Source organism: Podarcis pityusensis (genome assembly GCF_964106645.2).
Source record: "Podarcis pityusensis genome assembly, chromosome: 5".
Taxonomy (NCBI): domain Eukaryota; kingdom Metazoa; phylum Chordata; class Lepidosauria; order Squamata; family Lacertidae; genus Podarcis; species Podarcis pityusensis.
The window spans coordinates 29601718-29625828 of NC_138032.1; the positions used below are offsets into that span (position 1 = coordinate 29601718).

At 41.7% G+C, this 24111-nt stretch overlaps 1 protein-coding gene across 13 annotated transcripts in view; it reads left to right on the plus strand.

Moving 5' to 3' along the window:
• Positions 1-24111, plus strand: part of DOCK10 (dedicator of cytokinesis 10) — a 189021-nt gene that overhangs the window by 85678 nt on the left and 79232 nt on the right. For 8 of the 13 annotated variants that reach the window (XM_081006840.1, XM_081006844.1, XM_081006832.1 and 5 more), the window contains exons 2-7: positions 8667-8786; positions 12465-12554; positions 17554-17636; positions 20362-20434; positions 20716-20838; positions 21228-21362. In XM_081006840.1, the coding sequence (XP_080862966.1) occupies positions 8667-8786; positions 12465-12554; positions 17554-17636; positions 20362-20434; positions 20716-20838; positions 21228-21362 (624 nt within the window). The remainder of the gene's footprint in view (positions 1-8666; positions 8787-12464; positions 12555-17553; positions 17637-20361; positions 20435-20715; positions 20839-21227; positions 21363-24111) is intronic. The other 5 variants (XM_081006834.1, XM_081006841.1, XM_081006833.1 and 2 more) reach the window with 1 other exon arrangement.

Genomic DNA, 24111 nt, shown 5'->3' on the forward strand with positions numbered 1-24111 from the left:
CATCTAATGTTTACGGGGGCGGGTTCACTGTAAGCTAGTGATTACCAAACGTGGCCCTCCATCTGTTTTGGGACTACAACTCCCATCATCCCTAGCTAGCAGGACCAGTGGTCAGGGATGATGGGAACTGTAGTCCTAATACAACTGGAGGGCCAAGTTTGGCCATCACTACTTTAAGCAGATGTTAGTGATGATGGCATTAAATTATGAACTGGTTGCAACTTGCAACTACAACTATTTTTCTTTATTGTAGTATGCATTTAAATCTATTTGCACTTGGAACTCCCTCCCCCCTTTTTAAAAACTTTTGCTGTGAAATGTTCCTATCACTTCCACTTATTCTCATGTGATGTGACAATTGCATATTCAGTTTAGCTCTACCATCCCTGCAGTTTCCCTACAGTCTTCTATCAAATTCAGGTTGTCAGAAATAATTCTAAGTTTCAGGAAGCATTCATATGATCTCAAAATTCACCAGGCAGTTTTAGGGCAATCTTATCCGGGTGCTCTTACAGAATATTCACTGTGCCAGGACACAGGATTATAATAGGCAGCCACAATTCTATGATTCTATGAATCCTTACAACAGTCTGTCTTTATATCACACCCTTGAATACTCTGGCAGGATTTTAACTATACTTCAATATTTTCTCAATGTTCCAGCATTATGGTTCAAAGCCTGCCAAATCCTTGTGGTATTTGGCCCATAAAACACAGTAGGGTGAAAAGAAGGCGCTTTCTCCACTCTGTGCCTCCATGTTAGGTTACCTCTGTGTTAGAACTGCCATATTTTCACTTCTTGGTGACAAGCTAAATTTTAAGGATGTGATCTAGCCGCAGTCTACACAACCACAAAGGGCCTAGAACGGAAATGAAAATATATTCAGCTGTGCTCCTGTTTTAAAGGGCCTCCTTTAAAGGTCCAGCAAGTGGGCCCATGCTACTGCTCAAAGGTCCTGTTCTCCACCCCCACCCAACCATAGCCTAAATGTACACACCACAGAGAAGCAAACTGAAACAACCAAAGGTCATAGAGACTAACCATGTTCATTGGCACAAGCTTTTGTGGTCTAGAGTCCACTTCGTTAGATATTCATCAGAACACCAGAAGGTGCCTGTTGAAGTGGATTTTAGCCCACAAACATTTATGCTGCAATAAAGTGTGTTGGTCATTAAAGTACGCTTTTGTTGCTTTTGCTGCAACAGACTAGCCTGGATACAGTACTGGAAAAAGCAAACTGAGTGGTTAAATGTCTCCATAGGAAGCCACGCTTAACTAAGCAGCAGGCTTTTTCCTCTTGAACGGGCCATTTATGGAGGGTTTGTTTTGTATTGTACAGCTGGCTGTTTGGCTGATCTTGAAAATGCTGAGTAGATCAAGTTTATTGCATTTATGGGTGGGGCTTTAAGTGATTTGTCTTCCAGCTATCTCATCATGATTTTGCTAGAAGTTTCTTATGAAATCGGGCTCTGTGTAGTAAAATACACCTTGTTTCTGTTTTACTTTCTCTCGGTCTCTTCTTTTTCATTGGGCGCATGGGCAGACTGAAGCATGAGTGTTCCCTGCAGGGTCATAGTGTGTCAGATTGACTGTGTTCTTCCATCCTGCGCCCAGTTAACTTCACATGTGAGACTTATTTCTGAGTCATGCTATAAAAAACCTATGCTCTCTCTAAATACAAGGGCGCCAGAATATGAGAAAAGCTTGGCTGTGTCAGAGGAAAGGTCCATCTAGTCCAGTTTCCTGCTTCCCACACTGTCCAACCCTATTTTTCTGGGAATCCCAGAACCAGTGCATAAAGACAATAACCCTACCTAGCTGTTGCTCCCCTACAACTGGTATGAGGATTATGGATCATTATACAATACAGCAGTAGTAGCCCTTGAAAGACCCACTATCCGTGAATTTGTCTAATCTCTTTTAAAGCCACCTAAGCTAGTGGCCATCATCACATGATGTGGCAACAAATTCCATCATGGCTTTTCATCACATAAGTAGTCACAACAGATAGCCTCCAGCTGCCTCCCTCCAACCAGCTGCTCTCCTTTTTCCTACATTTTGCATGGACAGGAATGTTGGTCAGCAGACTTCTACCACACAACGTCCATTCTGAATTTGTAAGGAGTTGCGCTTTCTGTGTGGCAGCAGCTACACTCTGCAACTCCCTGCCCATTGACATTAGGCAGGTGCCTTTGCTGCACTGTTTTTGATGTCTGCTAAAAATATTTTTATTTGGGCAAGCCTACCCAAATTTGTAAAGCTGACACGCATTTTAATATGTGTTAATATATTACATTGTGGCTCTGCTCTCTCCTTATGGAACACATTGCCCATTGAAGCTAGACAAGCTCTGAAATTATACGCATTTTGGGAGATGCTAAAAAGAACCTTCTGTTTGTTCAGGCCTTCCCAATAGGATGAGTTGACTTGCGGTCAATATCAGATTTAGGAACGTAGGAAGATACCTTATATTGAGTCAGACTGTTGGGCCATCTGGGCCAGTTTTGTCTACACTGAATGACAGCAGTTGTCCATGGTTTCAGGCAAGAATCTCTCCCATAGCTACCTGGAGATGCCAAAGATTTAACCTGGGACCTTCTGCATGCAAAGCTTCTGTCTCCCTTTTAGAACACTGTTTTATTGTATTTTAATGCTGTGCATCCCCTATGATGTTTTTAATCTTTAGCAGTCAATAAATGTTCCAAATAAACACAAAGGAATAATAGCTGGCTTTCAAATTAAGGGGGGGGGCTGTTTGACCCCATTGACCATGGCTCCTGATTGTTTGCATGCTTAGATCTGTGTCTTCATTGAGTTCAAATATTCAGAGAAGGCAGGTGAAGGCGGCAGAGGGGGGAAAGTGGCAGGCAGCTAGAGGAGTTGATGAAAAGAAAGGGTAAGAGACAGAACACAGGAAATGAAAGGTGAGAGGAAAATGAAGGCAAGTGAGGCAAAGACAATGGATAGTAACTAAAGGAGTTACAGACAGCTGGAGGGAGGGGAGGAAAGTGTTGGATGAGTTGAACAAAGACAATAAAGAGAATGCTGAAGCCTTGAACTTTGAAAATGGGTCCTAAGTTGCAAGTTAGGGATTAAAGGTGGGTCCCTGACCTGACCTATGACCTGTTTCAAAAAACTCCATTTATAACTGTGATTTCCTCCCGTTCCTTTCCCTTGTTTATCACCCGATGAAAATGTCAACTTTAAGATGGCTTCTGGATCAACCAGTCTCCTGCCACCTCTCACTATCCTACTCCCCAGCAGTCCCATGTAGGAAGCTTTGAGGACTGTGGCCAACAAGGCAATTTGCCCTTCTATGGCTACCACACAGGGAATAGAACATAATAGTTACAATGCAGCATGAGGTTTAACATGCACTCAAATGACAGATTGTGCTCACTGGTGCTTTCCTGTTTGATTCCTATTCAGCAGTTGTGGGCTTTCAAGACAGGCTTTTAATTTAGGTGTTAAAAAGCAGTTCAGAGGTTCTGCACAAAACCTGTAGGATAGTAATGTGATAGAAAAAGCTCTAGTGTGCACTCATCATGCAAAATGTGCCCCCAAAGGTTATAGTCAACTTGCATTGCATCTGAAGGTGCGATTTAACTTGCATTGCATCTGAATGTGCTGTTTTGCCCCATTGCTCCAAAGAAGAGCTCTCTGAGTCTGGTCAAATTTTGGGACCTCAGGCAAGCTATGGATGCACTGTGTCTGCTTCTATGAAATCAATTATGAGGATATTTTTAGTCATCATTGCTGGAAGAGCCACAGAGCTGTGACTGAAACATACAATGAGAAGTTGTAGGTGGGACTTGATTTAATCATTAACAAGCTACATAACATTGAAGCCAGTGCATATATAACAGCTGTGAATTGTAGGGGGAATTCTCTTTGGTTCTGGCACTAGCTCAGACCCAGGTGCGTGTTAACGATAGCTTGTCTATTGAGAATGAATATGGAAGGCTCCATTTTGCAGCCTAGTGAATAAATAGTCTGTAGAAATTGGGTGTAATAGTAGGAGCTTGCTGGTGAGTGCCTCTTTTTATAGTCACATCATCTGCATCTCGCTAACGTAATTCATTACTCATTTAAGCTAGCAAATATCAAAACAGCATTATCAAAATCCAATCCTGCATCATTCAGCCTTGGCACAGAGATTGCCTAATTGGTTCATTTCCAGGAGAGCCAGACAAGTTAAATTCAGGCGAGACAATCCTGAGACTGTTGGAGCTTTAAATTAGAATAAGCTCCATTACAAATCTCCCAGCATACATTGCTAGAAAGAAATGCACTAATTCAAACGCTGTAAGACTTTCCTGACTGCTTTTTATCCCAAGGATCTTGCTGCGGAGATAAAATGGTAGCAAAAATTATCAGGATTTTCCATCTCAAACGCAGAGAAAACCTCTCAAAATGCAAGGAGAAGGGAAGTGAATTGCAGAGCTTTGTTTGCCAAATCACAACCAATTTTCTCTGCAAAGAATGAAATCAGCACTACTCAGACTGCATATCCTGAACTTTAGAACTCTGGATTATTTAGGGTCCTGCAACTGGGAGCATAGGGAGGAGTTCAGATATCGATCCCCCACTTCATTTCTGAAACAAAATTCAGGGGTTCCCAAACGGTGGCCTGTAAGTTTCATTCTGGTGGTCTGTGGTGTCTGGTTGTCTGTGGTGTCTGTGGATTTGTGGTTGTAGATGAGAGACAGCCCATCATGTTGATTTTAATTGCATTTTTAATTGCTTCTTTTATTTCTTATGTTGTATTTTATTGTACTATAGTTTGAACTCTGTGGAATCACAATTCCTACAATAGGCAGAAAAATCATTAAGTGAGCCCACCAAGACCTGCAGCAATTTTCAAGTGGTCCATGAAGTGGGTGGGGGCAAGTCTGGGAATCACTAGCCCCGTTCTCTCCCCCCCCCATCCATATGTTGAGAAAGAGAAATTGCATTATGTAGGGCTTCCATGCAATTGGTCATCAACATCATGAATTCAGCCCCCTCTTTCTCTGAAGTACATGAACAAGCACCACATCACACAGCAGCCATCTTGAAACTATTTGTGAGCTTTGCGCTATCAAATTGCCCTTTAAAGTTAGTTGGACTAAGTGTGCAAAGCTATTCTCCACTTGCCTTGTGTTATAGTGCCATTTTTGCCAAGCTTCTGCCAAAGCATATAGAGCATATAGGATATTTTATTTACTTGGAAAGATTTATATGCCGCTTAATCCCCTACCTCCAAAAAAAAAAAAAATCTAAGTGGTTCATATAAAAGTATGAAATATTCTTGGATTGGTTTGGATCACTTAATACTAAAAATCACATTGGTTTAAAATGAATGAATCTATTTTCCTTAACTGTCCATTACTACAGTTCTGGTAAAATAATGCTTCGTAACAATATACTTATCTAAAGGAAGTAATATACTATGCAGCATTGGAATGGCTCTACAAGTTCCAGTTTGGAACTGTCCAGTACATGACTCTGGGGTTTTGGGGAAGCATAGCTGAACCAACACATGGGAAGTCTAACAATTGCCTCATTTCACAAGTTGTGATGGTGGTGGCACCAGTGTAATACCAGGGGGGTAGAATGTTTTTGCACTGGCAGTAGGGACACAGAACTCAAGGTTAAGGGAAAAAAATGGAAAACATAGACAAGATTCAGACAAAATGTGCTGTAGTAGTAAGAAATGTGAACCTCATAAACATGGAGTAACTTCAGTAAAACCAGTTTCTCTTTGCTGCATAAGCTAATACAATGACCATCCAAAATCAAGATTTCTGTACAGTTTGCACTTTCCCTGCTTGGCTTTCTATCCCGTTGCTTTCAAGTTTGTAATATAATACTGGCAACTTTTCTTTACTAATGCTCTTTGAGACAGCAACATCACGCTCAGAACACCCGCAGTAACCTTGATCTTAGAAGTTCTTAGAAGTCAGCTAAAACGCTAGGGACCATTCTAGTGTAACTGAATTGGTAGGATTTCACTATCTCCTTTATCAGATATCTTATTTGAATACTGTATTTGGAATAAGGCTTGCATACTCACCTCACATTACCTCTGTAAACTTCAGATAAATATTTGAAGAGCCTCAAAAGCCTTCTCTCTGTGTTTTTTGTTGTTCAAAGAATTTAGGTACCTGAATATCATTGTGTTCAGTCCTATAAAAACAAACTGTAGAGTGGATGTTTTGCTTGCTCGATAGACTTCTGTTTGTACAATGAAACTTCCCCCTCCTGCTGCAGCCCCCACCCCCATGCACCCCCCAAATCTGCTCCAGGGGTTGGGGTGGAAGAGAGGATGGGGAAGCTCTGTTAATGCAGTTTCAGTTGCATGCAAGTGGGATCATCTTTAAGGATGGTCCTGGATGCAAGCAGGCCCCCAAGCCGGTTCATCCCCCCCCCCCCCGGCATGGGCGGAGTAATGCCGTCATGCCAGGATGGCACCACGATCACCCTGGCTTCTTGGCCAATCACTTTTGTGTGGGGTGATCGTGGGGGGGATATAAAATGGCAGCATGATGCGTGTCAAGCACCTGCTTTGCACTGCCGAACACCCACCCACCCTTTATTTTAGATGTCCTCTGGCCTTGCTTTGGATTTTGGTTGGTCATCTGTCTTGGGACGGGTGCCAGGTAGGAATTTTTCCATTTGGCAGATTGGCACTGGCCACTTGTTTTTCACCTACCTCTTAGCAATCGTCACAACTTTGTATGGTTTGGAGGTTAGGCATTGGCTCATTGATTTGTGGAGGAGGAGAGGTCAGCCAAGGGTATTCAATTAAAGGAATCCAGGGCCTGGATCCTGTCCGAAGTCCGCTTGAGGGGCTAGGGCCATGCCAGGCCTCTGGGGACACGGAGGAGAGCTACAAGTGGGTTCCCCCAATGTATCTTCCTCTTTGGGTGGTTTACCCTTACTGACTTCCTGCAAAGGGGGCAGGAGTCCAATATAGTCCTTTGCCAATGCCTAAGCCAATACCGCTCACATTTCTGTAATCAATAAAGTTGTGGCCTAAAATTTTACCCAATATCCTTAAACCAAAATTCTGTGTAGGTGTGAATTTTATTCTAACGAGGGGCTGGTTTGGGGGCCTTACCACGCAATTGTTTTTTTAGATGAGATAAATACTTCACCCTTTGATTTCTGTGTGGTGGATCTGCATATATTATGGTTTGTCAAATATTTTCCCCAACTGTGGTTCCACATTGACTCATCACCTAGAGGACCACACATTTTGGCTGGCCTAGGTAGCTAAACCAAGCTGTATGGTTACCAGGCCCCTATGCCTTTCCTTCAGTCCAACTGTGTTCAGAACCAAGGCCTTAGTTGCTGACCTATTTGTGTGCCCCTCCAACAGGTCATAACAATCCCTTGTTCTCCTTTTCAAATCCAAAGGTTTGCCACCAAACAGTCAAGCCCAAGATGGAGAGGGTGTGGGGATCTTCTGCATTCATGTGCCCAGCCATCCCTAATGCAACATAGCAATGGGCATGATCACCATCACTCAGCTGACATGGACAGCAAAATCCTAGCTATGTATACTCAAAAGTAAACTCTGCCGAATTCAACGGGTTTTCCTTCCAGGTGAAAGAGAGTTAGGATTGTAGCCATAATCTTACATTTCAAACTCATTTGCCCACTCAGTGGGCTCTCCAGCTGGTGTGGGCGTGGGTGTGTGGCACATGAATTATTATTATTATTATTATTATTATTATTATTATTTATTACTTTGTATACTGCCCTTTATCGGTAGATCTCAGAGCAGTTCACAGCATAAAAATACAAGATATAAAAGACAAAATACATAATAAAAACAAGAATAACCCCTCCCCTACACACATTTTATTATTACATGAAGATTTACCTTTTATTTGACTACTTCTCCTGAGCACTTTTTTTTTAAAGGCTAATATTGCACTTCGGCAATAACAATGCTTTCACGATGGCTTATGAAGATATAGTCCAGCTTCTGACTGGCAATGGAATGGGGCTGACTGAAAAATACTTTAGCCTGACAGAGATCAGGATAAATGCCAAGTTAAATAGAGCAATAGTACTTTTTATTTCTATTTCTAGTAAGCCACATGAATTTAAAATGTGTCCAAGCATAAAAGAGTAATGTGGCGGGGGGGGGGGGAGTAAGTGTGCAGCTCAGGGAAACATTTGAAATTACAACAGGCTGTTCTGCAGCAAATTTACTGAGAATATTGCCCCATGAGCTGTGATAAGGCATTACTTATGTATATTTTTATTTTAAAGGACAAGTTCCTGAGCTAAATGTGTTGATGATGTGTGCAGGATGTGTAGGTTGATTTGATATTATTTCCACATGCTATAATTATCCACCACCCCTCCTTGAGCAAGCTAACTATCAGGGATTAATCAGGCTAATAATGAACATTTTGACCAGCCGATGATGCTTTTGTCTCGGTGTGTGCTTTTTCTCAGCACATCTTGCTGTGCATGAAAGCAGCAGATCTCATATTGTGCATATATTGTTTATATATTGAGGCTCCGGAGAAGATGTCAGGAGTGCTCTGATGGTGTTTCCTGCTTGGCAGGGAGTTGGACTTGATGCCCCTTGTGGTCTCTTCCAACTCTATGATTCTATGTCAGCTCAGCTTAATGTTGTTCTTGCGTCTTGTTTCTGTTTCATCAGCAGGAGAAACCCAAACTTCTAGAACCTTTGGATTATGAAACTGTCATTGGGGAGATTGAGAAGACTGTTGAAAACGACGGTCTCAAAGAACTCATCTTGTTCCCAGATGATGATTTTTCGGTAAGCGACAAATGAAGCCAGAGGTCACCCAACGCCATTTCCCCTCTAGAGCTCCTGGTTAAGCTGGACCAGTTCTTATTGCAGAAGAGAGCAATGTAGCTCTACATCAGAAAACTTTAAACCCAATGAGATATATACATGGATATTAGGGCAGGTCCATGGTTCTGCTTGTCCTGTTTCTAGAAAGCATAGGGTTGAGTATTTTTCCACTTGACTTGTGATTTCTAGGCATGGGTCCAAGCAGTTTTCCCCTTGTCCAGCTCCTTTCCTAGCAAAAACCTGTTCTTTAGCTTTAAAGCCAAATGCAGTTACCAAATGCACCCTTCATCTCTCACAGCAACTTCCCTGGTAAGTTGGGTGTTGCCACTTGAACACTTTCACACATCAATGTCCAAGACTCTCCCCCAGGGCTTCCCCAAGGGAAGGGGATACTGAGGAGCGTAGCTCATTGGGATCGCCTCTGGAAGAGTAATTTTAAGCACTGGTGTAGAACTGCCCCCACCAGACTTCCCTGCTGGTTAGACCCTCCAGGAGCCTTGGCCCACATCACTGTCAAACAATCCTCAGCCTTCCAGCCAGCTTTGGCACGTTCGCCAGGATGATCTCTGTCCACCTCCACAGCTTCAGAGTTGGATGGAAGACCAGTAGTTCGTCATGGTCACAAGAGGAAAGTGCCACACACACAGTGGCAAGCGTGGTTGAGCACTGGGTATAACCGCTCTTCCTATGGTGTGGTGTTTATCCACCCAGATTACATTTTGCCTGTACTTATTGCCATAGCCCAGTAATCCATAGTACTTAATGAGAAATAATTCTTCTCCTTCTGCTCCACCACATCCAGGAACAACCAAAGTTTCAGCTCGGTTCACTAGTTTTCATTTTTGTAGCATAATGACTTACAGATCTTGAAATGGAAGCATTTAAATTCAGGACAAACTAGAAGATTATTTGTTCCCGCAGTACTTACGCTAGGAAAATAAAACATCTCATAAGCTCACTCATTCACTGCCTACTGAATGGTATTGCACTTGAGAAATTAGTGTTAGAAAACTTTAGCACCGGTGTTAAAGTTGTGGGTTCTTTCCCACTACTGTGATATCAAATGTGAAAGAAGGGGATTCTTTTCTCAAAGCCTTGCTAGAAGGGTACAGGGTCCAACAATCTCAACACTTCTCTTAGAATGAACTGTCAGCTTTTTGAGATGGATCCTCTCTCTCTGGCAGGTTTGCTTCAATTTCCCCTCAAGTAAATTTTGGGATATACACACACACACACACACACACACACACACACACACACACACCTCCCCCACCTAACCAGGTAATCAAAAGCCTGTGGAGGGAAAGTAAAGAGCATTTCCATCTGTGGTAGGTCAATCCAACTCAAGGTCAAGATCCCATCCCATGCGTTTCATTCAAGCCATTTTGCAAATTAGTTCATTAAATATTTTGATTTGGGTGCTGAAATGTTATCACGAATGGTATAGGCTTTTGCTTCTTTCTGTACCAGAAGGCATTGAAAGTGGTGCATTTTAATAATAGCAGGCAATGAGTTTCAGCCACCTCATCTTTTGATCAAGAGATCTGAACATGAGATACATCTCTCTAGGGAGGCTCAGCCAGTTTCCAGTTGAGGTGCAATCTTACTTTGCCATAGTAAACTTCTCTAACTCATGAGAATTTCTGTTTATCCTCCATGTTTAGCAAGGGTAGTAATTCTGAATCACAAAAAATAGAGATGGCATGCTATAAGACTGCAAAGTATCATTGCATCCCGTTGCTAATTGGAGAGGGGACCTGGCAAGAGCTTCTCAGAGAGCATTGACTAGGTTGCTCAGCAACTGCTTTCAGGGGGTTACATCCCCTGGTCATGCTGTGAGTATTGGGCTGCTCCCCCAAATGAAGATCTGTGCAGATCTGTTTCTTTCTCTAGAGCTGTGTTTTCATCTTTACAACCTATGGTGAGAGAATGTTTCCATTTAAAAATGTGAGCTGTTACAACCCCAGACCATTTGCTGCCCTTGTCAGATGCTAAAATCAACTCATTTCAGACTAATACAAACTGCAGCAGTTTAGGAACACAATTACTCTACTGAACAGGAAGCACTTTTGTGGCAGAGTTTGAAGCTAGTGGTCTGAGCACGCCTAATTCTCAGAAGGGAAGTTCATTGCAACTTGAAACAATACTGAGAGGAGCACAGGATTCTTCATACCCCAGTTCTTTCTAAATTTTGAGTCTTGAATTCCTTTTAAGTTATTATCTGTTCATTTAGGAGAATGTGGTGCGTATTAGAACAATGGCTTTTAATCCACAAACTGCCCATACATTTCAAACATGAATTTTAGTGGGTTATTTGAGCAAAACAGCTGAATAATTTCTGTCTCCAACCTGATAAATGGAGCCACAACACTTGTTTATACAATTTTCACAGCAATGTGGCCAACTTGCCAGATGTTTGGCACCTGGCCCCCTTGTCTCTCTGGTGGTTACTACTTCCTCCTCCCATCCACATTCATGCCACATCCGCATGGCATGAAATATACAAGAATGAATTTCAGAGAGGAACTGGGGATTTAAGGCAACTTCTCCCTGATTCTTCCCATCTCCCACAATGTGCAAGCCCAAACTTGCCCCAAAGAATCTTTGCAGTTGGTTCCTGACTACAGTCAGTCTTCAAAGAGAGTGACTCTGGTTTAAGCCTTCTGTTGTTTGAGTTTCCCTTTCTTCAGGGAAAGGGATAGAGCCATGCTCATAAACCAGGGATGATGGGAGCTGGAGTCCAACAACATCTGGAGAATGACACATTGGCCATCCCTGCTCTAAGCTGTGTAGAGCTGTCACTTTTCCTTCCAGCTTCCTTTAATCAGAGATGGCATTTTTCATCTCCAAGTCCAATGGGTTAAATGCAAAAGCACATCTCTGATCGCTACAGGTACTCCATCACGCTGAATAATATAATAACAATCAATTTCACAACATGATTATGGGGATTACTTGATTAATGGGGATTGCAAAGCATTTTGCCTGGTGACATGTTCTGCATAAATACTAATAATTTATATAGAACACATTACCTTGCAAAATACTTTCCAGTTCCGCTCCTTAATCCCCACAATCATGCTGTGAAATTGTGATGTTTCACAAAATGTTCCCTGTTTATGCCAATAAACAGGTAGCGCTGTGTGAAAGAACATTATTAGATATTGAGATATATGTGAGAAGGAATATATTTAGCAATTTCATTGAAAATTCATTTTCAGCAGGATGCAGAAAGTAACAAATGCTTTCAGAGATATCAACATCCCTCCGATACAATTCATGTTGAGCTGATGAAGCAAATTGTTCTGTTAACAGTTTTATAGACTTGTAGAGTTGGAAGGGACCATGAGGGTCATCTAAGTCCAACCTCTACAATGCAGATATCTTTCCCCCAATGTGGGGCTAAAACCTACAACCCTGAGATTAAGAGTCTCATGCTCTACTGACTGAGCTATCCACTGGAAAGTCTTATTCTCTAGCTCAAATGCTATGATGTTGGGGAAGCAAAGGACTCCATTGCTGTATCACTTGTCTCAGAACCAGGTTATCCATCTCTATATAGCAGATCCCTGTTCCACTTCCCTATTAGACTAAATTGAGAATGCTGAAACATTTTGAATCTCTTTTGTTTAATTGCAGATAGCCACAGTTCCCTGGGAAATAAGAACACTGTACTCATCAGTTTCTGAAGATACAGAGCAAAAAGCAGAGCATTTGTTTGTTAAAGAGGTAAATTAACATTTGTTTTATCTCCTTGACCTTACATAGGTACCCTTGTTGCTGTGGATTTTATTTTAATTAAAGATTAAACAATGTTATGGCCTTTCAAGAAGGCATGAACAATAGCATCTTGATGGGATTTAGCCCAATACAGTCTACACTGTATTGTACCTGCCTCTCCAGGATTTCAGACAGGGAACATTCCCATCCCTAGCTGGAGATATCAGGGGTTGAACTTGAGACCTTCTGAATGGAAAGCAGATGCTCTACCAGTGAGCTATAGCTCCTCCACATGAATCACTACTCCACACAGTGTGGAGTAGCTGTTGTCCTAACTTAGCAAGTATTTCATTTGGGAAAGTATCCTGTTTCCAGTTGTGATCTTCAGAAAAAGTGAAGCGGGAGTTGAAACATGATACTCAACACAGTAGCAAAGCCAGCACTGGCTTCCTTGCTTTTATAAGAAAAGCAATGACTTTCAGAGCGGAACATGACATATTCTATCTGGAAATTATTGCGAACTGGCAAGTTGTCACTTAGGCTGAAGCCTTCCATGGAGCCAAAGGAAGTGTGAAAGCAGCGGTACAATGACAAATGCAGGGAGATGGAATTATGATTTCAATGGGAATTTGGTTAATGGAACAGTCTCAGGATAAGGGCTTTAAACTGTTCCACTTTCCATTTCCAAGTCTATATATAGCAAGTAAACGAAAACCTCAGCACAAAGTATTTAGTAGCACCCAGGCTTTTCTTTCCTCTGCTGAGGCTGAAAGTATTGCTAAGGTTCAGAATAAGGATGTTCTTTGTTACCATCAGCAGTAATAAAGGTCACTCAGAAATGAAGGACAGCCTTCCCCAACCTGATGCATCTCAGATACTTTGGACCAAAACTCTCATCAGCCTAAGACAACATGACCAATGACTGGCGTGGGGTGGGAGTTTTAGTCCAACAACATATACAGTAGAAGGCTCTGGGAGGTTATAGAAGGCTCTGGGAGGCTGATGTAGTGATTCCTTTATTCCAGCCCATGTAGTTGAAGTGCCTGATGGAATGATTAGTAAGATCTTGAAAACATTGTTTCCCCAAATATAACAGAGCCACAAAGTGGTATGCCCTGCTTACAGATGATACCCACAGGACAGACTTCCTGGAATTTAACCTCAGGTTCTGTGAAGACACATTTTCCTATACATTCACTTTTAAAAATCCTGGAAATACAAAATAGTATATAATAACTGGTTTTACATTTATGCCTATTCAATGTTATGGATATTTATTTTGCATGCTATTTATGAACAATATTTAGAATGCTATATGATATAACTTGCATCAACTGGCCGCTTGTCTCTGGTAACCTCTCTCTTACATCAAGGATGTTGGCTCATATTATAGATCTGTTTTGTTTTATTGGTACAATTGCTGCAGGTTTGCCATGGACCTTGGCTAGAATAATAATTGATTTGTTTTCACTTTCACAAACTTTGCTCTGCAGTGCAGAGGAAGTTCATGAAATGCCACACCCATCTTGGTTAAATTATATTAATTATTCTTTTGTCTTTTTCCCATGCTTATTGCAGGGGTCAAATAGGGCACTGTAACATCCCCTTTCTCTCGCATGTTGTCAAGAAAGAGGAACTGAGTCTAACCTGAGTATATTCAAGAAATGTTTCCAGCTTTCATTTGTAGGATCTTCTAGATTCCCATTCTTACCCCAGTCTAAGCTTCCTGGCTGACACATGCCATAATGGTATCAAGGGAAAACATCATATCATCAGCACATTTTTAAAGACTTGTCATCCAAGTCTGGCATGATCCTACTAAGGAATATAATTTTTTCCTCATTTTTAGATGTGGCTCTGCCCAATTTATAGATGGGTGGTCTGGCAGGAAGTAGCTTGTTGGAACCTCATCTAAACTTTGCAGGGGCCCCGTCTAGCATGTGCTCATCTGTGGTGCACTGCTGTCCAAAAATGATACAGTTCTTCATATAACTAGCTTTGCAGCTTTAACTAGTCTTTTACAGTTATTTGAATGTGCTTTTTGTTCTGTTTACATTAGATGTATTGATCTCTATGAAGAAAAGCAACCCTTTTGTATTAAACTGTAGGTCCAAGAACTGTGGTTAGTTGTATGTGTCAACTCTGTATCTACTTACAATTGCTTGAGTGAATATGGCATATTATTGAGAATTAATGCTCTGTTGATCTTCCAATGCATGCATAACTATTGCATTCCCCCCACTTATAATGACTAGTAAGAGAAATGCCAGTGGAAAAGAAGAAAACTGGCCCTTTCTTTAAGAATGCAGTTTTTGTCCATGTGCCAGCCACAAAATGAATTAAGTGTGGGATCTTTTCTGATCCTTATCCAACTCACTGAAAGGGCTTTTTCATTGGCTCATATAGTAGTGTGTACACATTGCTGCTAATCAAATATACACTTATCATGGACCAGATGTTTACCAGCTTTCTTTCAGAAAAACCTAAACCACGGGGGGGGGGGGGGAGCTAGGAATGTTCCTGTCCACCTGCTAATCTTCACACAAGGGACTGATCCCCTTATATCCCAATCCAGCATTTCATGCAGAACTCGCATTAGGTCAAATCTAGACCAAGTTGGTTGCATGTTGTTTCCATTTAAAACAATGAGATTTAATTTAAGTCTTTGGTGACATCAGGTTTAACTTTTTCCAGATACACAACCCATTGCCTCTAATATTGTGGGAAAGATATGCTGGGTTGGTTATCTCTATCATCTATCTATCTATCATCTATCTATGCTAGTTAGCAATATAATAATTTATGTCTGCAGGCACATGGGACTGCTACCTTGCAAAAGCTAGGCAGGTCTGAGCTGGTCCGCACCTGGATGGGTGACTTCTTGGGAACAATATGGGATTTGCCTTGGATTCCATGATGGAAGAAAGGCAGGATATGACTGGGAGAAAATAAATAAATGTTCTCCTCATCGCACACAGACTGTTATTCACAGCTTTTATTTTGTTCCTCCTTGCAGCAATTGTACATTGGAGGTTATTGTTATTAGACTTTTGCAAACAGACAGTCAAAGCTGGGATAGAGTGACTGACCCTGAAATCATTTTGTGCCATTTTGGGGGCAATGGGGTGGATTTGGCAGAGGTGTCCCTCCCTTCAGCCCTGCCGGCTTCCACTAGCATCACTCTGCTGGTTTGGGGCTCCCTGTTTCACTTGCCAAACATGTGGATAGGAGGATTCCCACCATTGGCAGCCAATGGGAAGGCTAGTGCAGCAATTTGTCTGCACACCTTCCACCCCTTGGCAGAGGAAGAGGTGTACGGGGGGAGCACCCTGCCCCCTGCAGCACGCTCCTGGCAGGGTGCCATTGCGTCTGCCCCTCCCTCGCTGGGCCCCCGCCTGCTCTCCGCCCCTGGTGCTGGAGCATGAAGCTCCGCCACTGCTTCCAACATTGCCCTAGCAAAATACTGGTGTGCACAGCAGGGCTGCTGTTGAAGAGATGGCCTCATTGCTCCATTAAGATAAGTGTTGGATTGCAACCTAACTCAAGGTCATTCTACACCTGTGGTAGGACTGGAAAGCAGGTCTTCCAAGCTTAATCCATGTTTTTATGTAATCAAATAAACTCAATATTTCTAGGACTCCTGCCCTGGGCACTTGAATCAGAGTAAAAGCACAGATTTGATTTGAAGAACAGCATGTGTGGTCCTTTTTATTTTTTATTTCCTAGTTCTCATCTAAGAATTATTTCCACAGCTATGTTGTGGCACAAGCACAGGACAAAGAGCCAAGGCAGCTCAGCTGACACAGCAGTGCATAAATCAACTTGCTACTAGGCACACTTGCAATTTGATTAGACAATGTTGTAGTGCTCTTAAGGCACTGTACAATTATTAAATCCTGCCACAAAGCTTTAACCCTAATTCTCAAGACAGGATTTAATCAAGTCCATTCTCTTTGTTGTTTACTTCTTGATGAAGTTCCTGTAAAGTTTTTATTCCTTAGCAAATTTGTCATAATATTAGAATAATATAGAATAAACTGGGATTTTTTTTTAGTGTGAAGACAAAACTGTCTGCTGCTGTCAACACAGTTTACACGTTTAATGTTCCATTCCTCTTGACAGTGAGGGATCCTCCTTGAGGGATATGTGATGAACTATGGGTACACACAGAGAGAGAATCACACACATATTGAAAGATACCTCACTGTGCTAACGAGTGAGTCCAAGATGAGCAACAAAGCCAAATCATGGTTTGGAAAATATGAGTTGTGTGGAGGAAAAAGAAGTAGTTCTGCTTAAGAATAAAAAAAGACAGTTGAGATATAATTAATTGCACAGAGGGTGCAATCATTAACTTGATTGGAGTCTTGCCACAGATTCCACTGGAACAGGGATTGCATGCACCATAAGGAATATTAGGAAAAAACAGGGAGGAGGAAGAATGGAAAATCTTAGGACTGGTGAACTTGCAAGGGTAGTGAAATTACATTTGGGGAAATAAACAGCACTCTCCATACAATATTGAAGGAAAGGGCTGCTTTTCAGGAGGGAAAGACCCTAAAAGGCCTGTTGCGTACTTTCCTACAAGCTTCTCCTCACCCATTTACTCACACTTCAGCCCTGCTGATTTCATTGTGTGACTTAATCATGGAGGATTACAATGATTGAATGTTTCTTCTCCAAGGCACAGGTCTTGGAGATCCTGTGCACAAGGGTTTTCTTACCTACAGCTGTTGTCTCCAAGAGAATAAATCAGCTGTTGGGAGTGTGTAGGAATGGCAAATATGAGTGCCTGGAAGTGGTCTCCCTCCAACAGCTTATTGGTGCAACAGTGATAATAGCACAAGGCATTTGGTGGTACATTTGGGATGCAGGACCAGTGTATGTACTAGGTATATTTCTTGGACATGCATAACTTTTTGCACATGTGGGAGTGCATCCACAAGGGTAATCTGCATTTTTTTCTGCTTGATGTAACTGTCCCTTTCTCATTTTTTTTTTTTTTTAGGCTTGTAAATATTACAGTTCCCAATGGCACATTGTAAACTACAGATATGAGCAGTACTCAGGAGATTTTAGACAATTACCAAGGTAAGAGACTCTCTCTATTTTTTTCCTGGTGCTTTAATGTTATTTCTAATAATTATATGTTGGTGTCTAGATTTATGCTATGAAACTGCCCCTAGCTTCTGGTAAGTTATCCTAGGACACTGTATACACAACATTCCCTGCTATGGCTGCCATTCAGTTCAGTCATAATGAATTCATATCACGTAATTAATCTCCACTGGAATGCATGTTGGGCAACAGCAGCGCTTGATGGACTCTGAACTGGATTTCAAAATCGGTGTGCTGTTGTGAGTAAGAATTGAAGCATAGAGCCTGGGTGTCCTTGACTTAAAGTGTCTTCAACTCAGGTGTCTTTGGGCAAGTCATACTCCCATGCGTTCTTATATTATTGATATTTATCTGGAAACTTAATGTGGTTCTTAACCCTTTCAAGTTGTAAGAGCTGTTTGGACATCTAAGCTAATCGCTCTTGGGTGTTAAGATCAGCAGGAAGGGCACTTTTTAAATTTCCACCACCCTGAGAAGCTTGCAGGGGGACATCAGCAGAAACTACAGAACAGCATGGTGGGGAGGAGGGGAATAGTTTTGCCTGACAAGCTGGAATGCTTGCACTGATAGAATGTTCATTTTAGCACAACACCGCATTGAATTCCACCCTAGATTACACATGAAACTCAGGGACTAATATCTTGTTGTTGTTGTTGTTGATGATGATAACCCTAAGGTCCCAGGGTGAATTACAACAATCAAAACACAACATTAATATTAAAAGCAATATTACACAATATTTAAAACAGGACATACATTTCAGACAATTTTCAATCATTCCTCCCCATCTCTGCATGCCCCTGCCCCCACAAATCAGCTATGAAGGGTCTTGGCCTCTTTGGGGCAGATTTAGGAGGCTGGAAAGGAGGAGGAGGAACCCCTGAAAATTGCCTTCCTCCCCATTCTGCTTATTGATGCCTTTGGACAGCAGAGGGTAACCAACTGGATTTTCCCCTCTGATCCTACCAAAAACAAACAAAAAACCCAAATCATTCCTGACCACATTAACCGGAAGATAGCTTAAGCCCATAAGGATGTTTGCATGCAAAAATCTAGTTAGCTGAAAGGGGGGAAGGAAATGTGTACTATTAGAAGCGGGCACTTCTCCCTGTCCTCTTAAAACACCCTGGGAGTAGATCTAAGTGAAGAACTCACTCATGGCTCCCTGTACTTGTCAACCCTGTATGACAGGGACACCATTTGATCTGGTCCACTGATGACAAGGACAGCCCATAGAGTTGCACGGCAGATTCAGAAGGCCCAGCACTTTGAGGCATCTCTTTCTCAGCTGCCCTTCTACATCTCTCCTGTCCTACTCATATTAATAACAGCTTGGGAGTAAACGGGTTGGCCTTTCACTGGACACCTTGTGTCTCATCCCATCCTGACTTCTATTATATTGTAGAAACTTAGAAGTTTGGTGAGGAGATCGTTTTTGTTTTAAATCAGCTTTCTTTCTTTTTTAAAAGTGCCTTCCCCCCAGCAAGCTATTTTTCACCAGACCCAAAATAGCTCATAGAGCTTTTATTTTTCAGTACTAATCAGAACCTTGCCTTTGGATTTTGTACTGAGAACCACATGAATTAGAACCGTGCAGTGATACTACGCTGCCAGCATGACTGAAACCTTGAAGCGCTGCACTGGGAAGATTCAGTTGTTTCCTTCCCTCAAGGCATGTTGCATTAACTGGCTGTTTTGGACACTCACAGAGCACATAGATTGGTGAAGAAGTCAACTGCACTCAAAAGCAATTTTTTTCAATAGAGGGAACATTTGGGGGGGGGGATAAAAAAAAATCTGCACCTAGTGGGCATATAATCAACTGGAGACAAAAAAGCTGACTTTGGGACAGTCTTTTTGTCCTTAAATTGTGAAGTAAGATGACAGGGAAGCATTTACAATGTGTAATATGCCTCATCCTGTGTAGCAGTTAGTATAGATTTTTAATGAGCATCTGACTTCTTCTTTAAGAAGATGTAGGCCAGGCATGTCCAAAGTCCATTTCGGGGGGCCTAATCTGGCCCACCAGTTGGTTTAATCTGGCCCCTGTGGCAGTTTATTCCCTGGGGTAAAATTCTAAAAAATCCCCAGCAACTTCAATCCTAAAAAAAGGTCAGCAACTTTGGTTGGTCCTTTGGTCAGCCCTCACAGCCCTCCACTTCATCAAATCTGGCCCTCTTTGAAAAAAGTTTGGACACCACTGATGTAGGCTGTTGTTGAAAAGCAAAACTTTTCACTCTGCAAAGTGAAAGTGCTAAGAAAATATACACTATTCTTTGATATAGCCCATATATGCAGGCTGCTAGTTAGCTAAGTTGTTGGTACAGGAATACAAAGCCCTATGCAACTTGGGACTGAGTTATCTAAAATATTGTGTCACCTGTTATTTACCCAGCTGATTGGTGTGTTCTGCAGGAGAAAGCTGCTGATAGATATAAACTCATCAAGAGGTTCATTCAATGTGATAGAGAAATTAGGTCTTTGGCTTGCTCTGCCGCTGCATGTAGGAGCAATGGCAGAGCCAACCCAATGCTCCCAAGCTCCTCAATGCCTTACCCATCCACTTCTTACCACTATATTTTTAATCGATGGTGAAATAAGAGGTCTGACTAACTGCATTAGCAGCCCCCCCTCTTTTAAAGGGAATACTCCATAATATTTCATGAAGATGAAAATTAATCCATTTGCTTTTCCTTAGGCATGAATGCAGACCAGATAAACTCCCTTCACATTCCTTTGAAATTGATCATGAAGATGTTGACAAGGACGAAGTAAGCACATCCGCCCCCACCAGCATTTTCCTCCTCAGTGCTGAGTATCTTGGCGTTTTCCTTATTTTCATGGAAACTTAATAGAAACAAACTTCGTTGGTCATTGCTTGCTCAAAAAAGAAAAATATATACTTAAAAAGGAAGTGGTAATTGTTTTGTTTAATAGAAAGAAAGTATTCAATCACATAGTATGGCTTGATGTTTTCAACTTGCAAAAAAATAAGGGGGGAGGGAAGGGAAATCAACAAGTCAAAGGAATATTAACCATGTGTTTTGCACAGGATACAACATCCCACTCATCTTCAAAAGGAGGTGGAGGAGGAGGAAATACAGGAGTTTTCAAATCGGGCTGGCTTTATAAAGGGAATTTCAACAGCACAGTAAACAACAGCATTATGGTTCGGGTAAGGAAAGTACTACGTCTTCATTGTTTTGGTTATTATCTATCCATCCTCTCCCTTCTCTGTCTCCCACGATCATTGCATTTCTGCTTTCCATTTTCATTTAGTTCTTTGTCTCAAAATAGAATCAATGAAAGTGCATTTGGGCTGCAATGCTATTCTCACATTACCTTGGAGTGAGCCCTCATTGAATTCAGCACGGCTTACTTCTGAGTAGAAATTCATAAATTGCACTATAAGTGATAGCAAAGTGGATGTTGCCATTGTCTACCAAAAACGTATACTTGAAATGTTTATCAGTAGTGTTACACTTAAAAAATTTTCCCTGAATAAAACACCTTTCAGAAACAATTTGCAGTACGTCCAATCTTGGTTTGTTTGTTTTCAACTAGTCATTCAAAAAGCGCTACTTCCAGCTGACACAGTTGTCAGACAACTCATACATAATGAACTTCTACAAAGATGAAAAGATATCAAAGGAGCCCAAAGGCTGCATCTTTTTGGATTCCTGTACGGGGGTTGTGCAGGTAAGCCATTTTGCTGGGTTTTCAAATATAAGCTATGTACAAATGTACCGGAATATGTGTGCGTGTTTCCATAATGTATGTCCCACTTAAACCATCCTTCTGAGGCTGTTTAAGCACATTGTGAAAATCAGCAATTGCTCCAATAAAAGCAGCATTAAAACAATATAAAACAATTGTGCAGAGGAGGTGGTTGCATCATCTGCTCGCAGCTTCTGTGACACCCTTCTTTCAGTCTAACTGAAAGGCAAGAGTGACTTGCAACAAAATGTTGCACTGTGAAGTGCTCCTGTTCAGGTTTCCAGTCAACCATGCACTTTTCCAAAATATCCCTCTGGTTTGCCATTTCTTGCACTAAAGCAGACACTTAGTGCTCTGTGACCACTAAGCATCCTCAGTCTTCACTGGGCTCTTTGGGCTTTTCCCTTCCACTGATAAGTTACCCACCCCCAAAGCTTTTTTGTGCTTTTGCATACCAGCAAAATAACACCAGGGGAGACAAAGCTGAGCTCATGCATCAGCCAGCAAAGCAACAGCTGGGTGGGGGTAGAATTTGCTTCCTCCTTCCTGTGACTTGGCTTCTATTGTAGGTTGACTTAGACTGCTGAAAGGAAGCAGTCTGTGACCCCATTCATTTCTCAAAGGGTGCTGGGTGGTGTGGCTTTGTGTACAGTAGCGGTACAAAGCCACAGTGCCATTCTCCCAATGCTGGCCTCTCCACTACTTACGTTGACAGGGCTGTAGTATGGTAGCTCTGAATTCACTGCTGTCCCACCTTAGTCCTATCCAGGTAAATAGCATTGATGCCAATGCCAGGATAGTGGCTCTGTGGCTACACACAACCACATATTGCCACTACTTTTTTGAGTGCATATTATGATAACCCATTGTAATTGACCTGAGGGTCATTCAGTAAAAAAGTAAGATATAAATATTTCAAATACATAAATACCTTGAGGCCCCTCGCAAACTGTTGATCACGCACATGTCTTGAGCATGAATGCCACCATTTTGATTATACTGTATATGGATCAGTTTGTTTTTGCTATATAGGCTAATACATGCAGGTTGAAATACAGGTAATCATGAAACTACTGTGTAAGTTTGTATGCATGTACAATATCTATATAGATAGAGAGAGAGTGTATGTGTTGACTAAGATTTCAGTCCAAATTCCCAGTCTATCAAGCTGACACACGAAACTACTGTTGGCATTGGCCAATGAAAATCCCTGAAATGAGGCATTTTGGGAGACAGAGAGGAGGCAGAACTGGGATGGCCACTGAACCCTGAGCCAGTCTTACCACCATCACCTGAAAGCATTGGGCCTGAACTGGGCCTCTTTGCTGTGCCAGCCTCCCCCTACCAGCATGAGTGGCAGGGCTGTGAACGTGGTGGCGGCTGCACCACTCTTTTAGGCTTTACCACTGCTGCTCAGGCATTTAGATTGCTCCATAAGTCATACTCAGAGTAGAGCCCTCAAAATCAATAGAGTAAAATTACCTAAGTCATATTCCAAGTGTGACTCACACCGGATATCATTCACAAAACATCTCCTTAATGTAGTTATCAAATTGGATGATTGAGTGACCCAAATCATTAATTGCTTTAAAAGAAGAAGACGAAGAAGAAGAAGAAGAAGAAGAAGAAGAAGAAGAAGAAGAAGAAGAAAAGATGCCAATACATTTAATGACAAACTTTTTTGCTACATTTTGTTGAATGGACAAAGTAGAGCTAACTTAAATTGCACCAGATGTTTTCTGGTGGTGTCATGCGCTTGCCAACTTGGAAGCAAGAGAGTGAATCATCGTGATCTAGTAGTTCTCGGATGTTTGAGATAATACTGATACACACATGGAGTTCCACGTGAGCCATGAAAGATCCCTCTTCCTCTTGAAAGAATGGCCTAACGTTTAGGGTCCTGATTCATAGCACTTATCCTTATGATGGCTTTGGTTGCTACAAATATGTTTTCTTTGGGTTCTTGAGGTTTTCTTAAGGCACTTTGCTGTGTAGCTGTGGTTGCTCAACCAGACTTCCTGGCGAATACTCAAGTTTTACAGCTGTACTATATTTATCGTCTTTGCTGAACAGAGGAAGTATGCCTCAAAAAGGAGATACAAATACTCTCTGACTGACCACAGTGCCTCCAACACAGAGCAACATCTAACTTAGTTGTAGCATCCATTCATATATTTCAACCACGTAAAATACAGAGTGTGTTTCTTCTGCCATATAATACAAATGTTTTCTCCTACCTGCTTTTTGTAATTTCATCAATTCAAAACCAAGAGAGTTACATAAATCTATTTGCTAAAAAAGATGGAACTTGTTAGAGAAGGCTGGTAGCCTAGCATGTTGAGTGTTAGTCATAGCTGTTTTTCTACAGTGCCTTTAAGTAACGCATTACATTACTTATCCCATTTATTCAAAAGGAGCAAACTGAAGCACATTATTTTAAGGTAGAGATAGGGAACCTGCAGCCCTCTCTGGATGTTGTTGAACTCCATCTCCCATCAGTCCCTGCCAGCATGACTAATTGCCAGGGACTGTGGGAGTTGTAGTTTAACAACCTCTAGAGAGCCACATATCCCCTACCCCTATCCCTCACCTGGGAACAAAACCCCATTTTTTCCACATGCAGAAATATCTCAGCATTCTTATATTTTAGTTAATGTTGCAGAGTCCCCCCCCTTTGAAATACAATTATGGTAACATAGATATTCAAAATTTGCTTTATCCTGTTGAATCC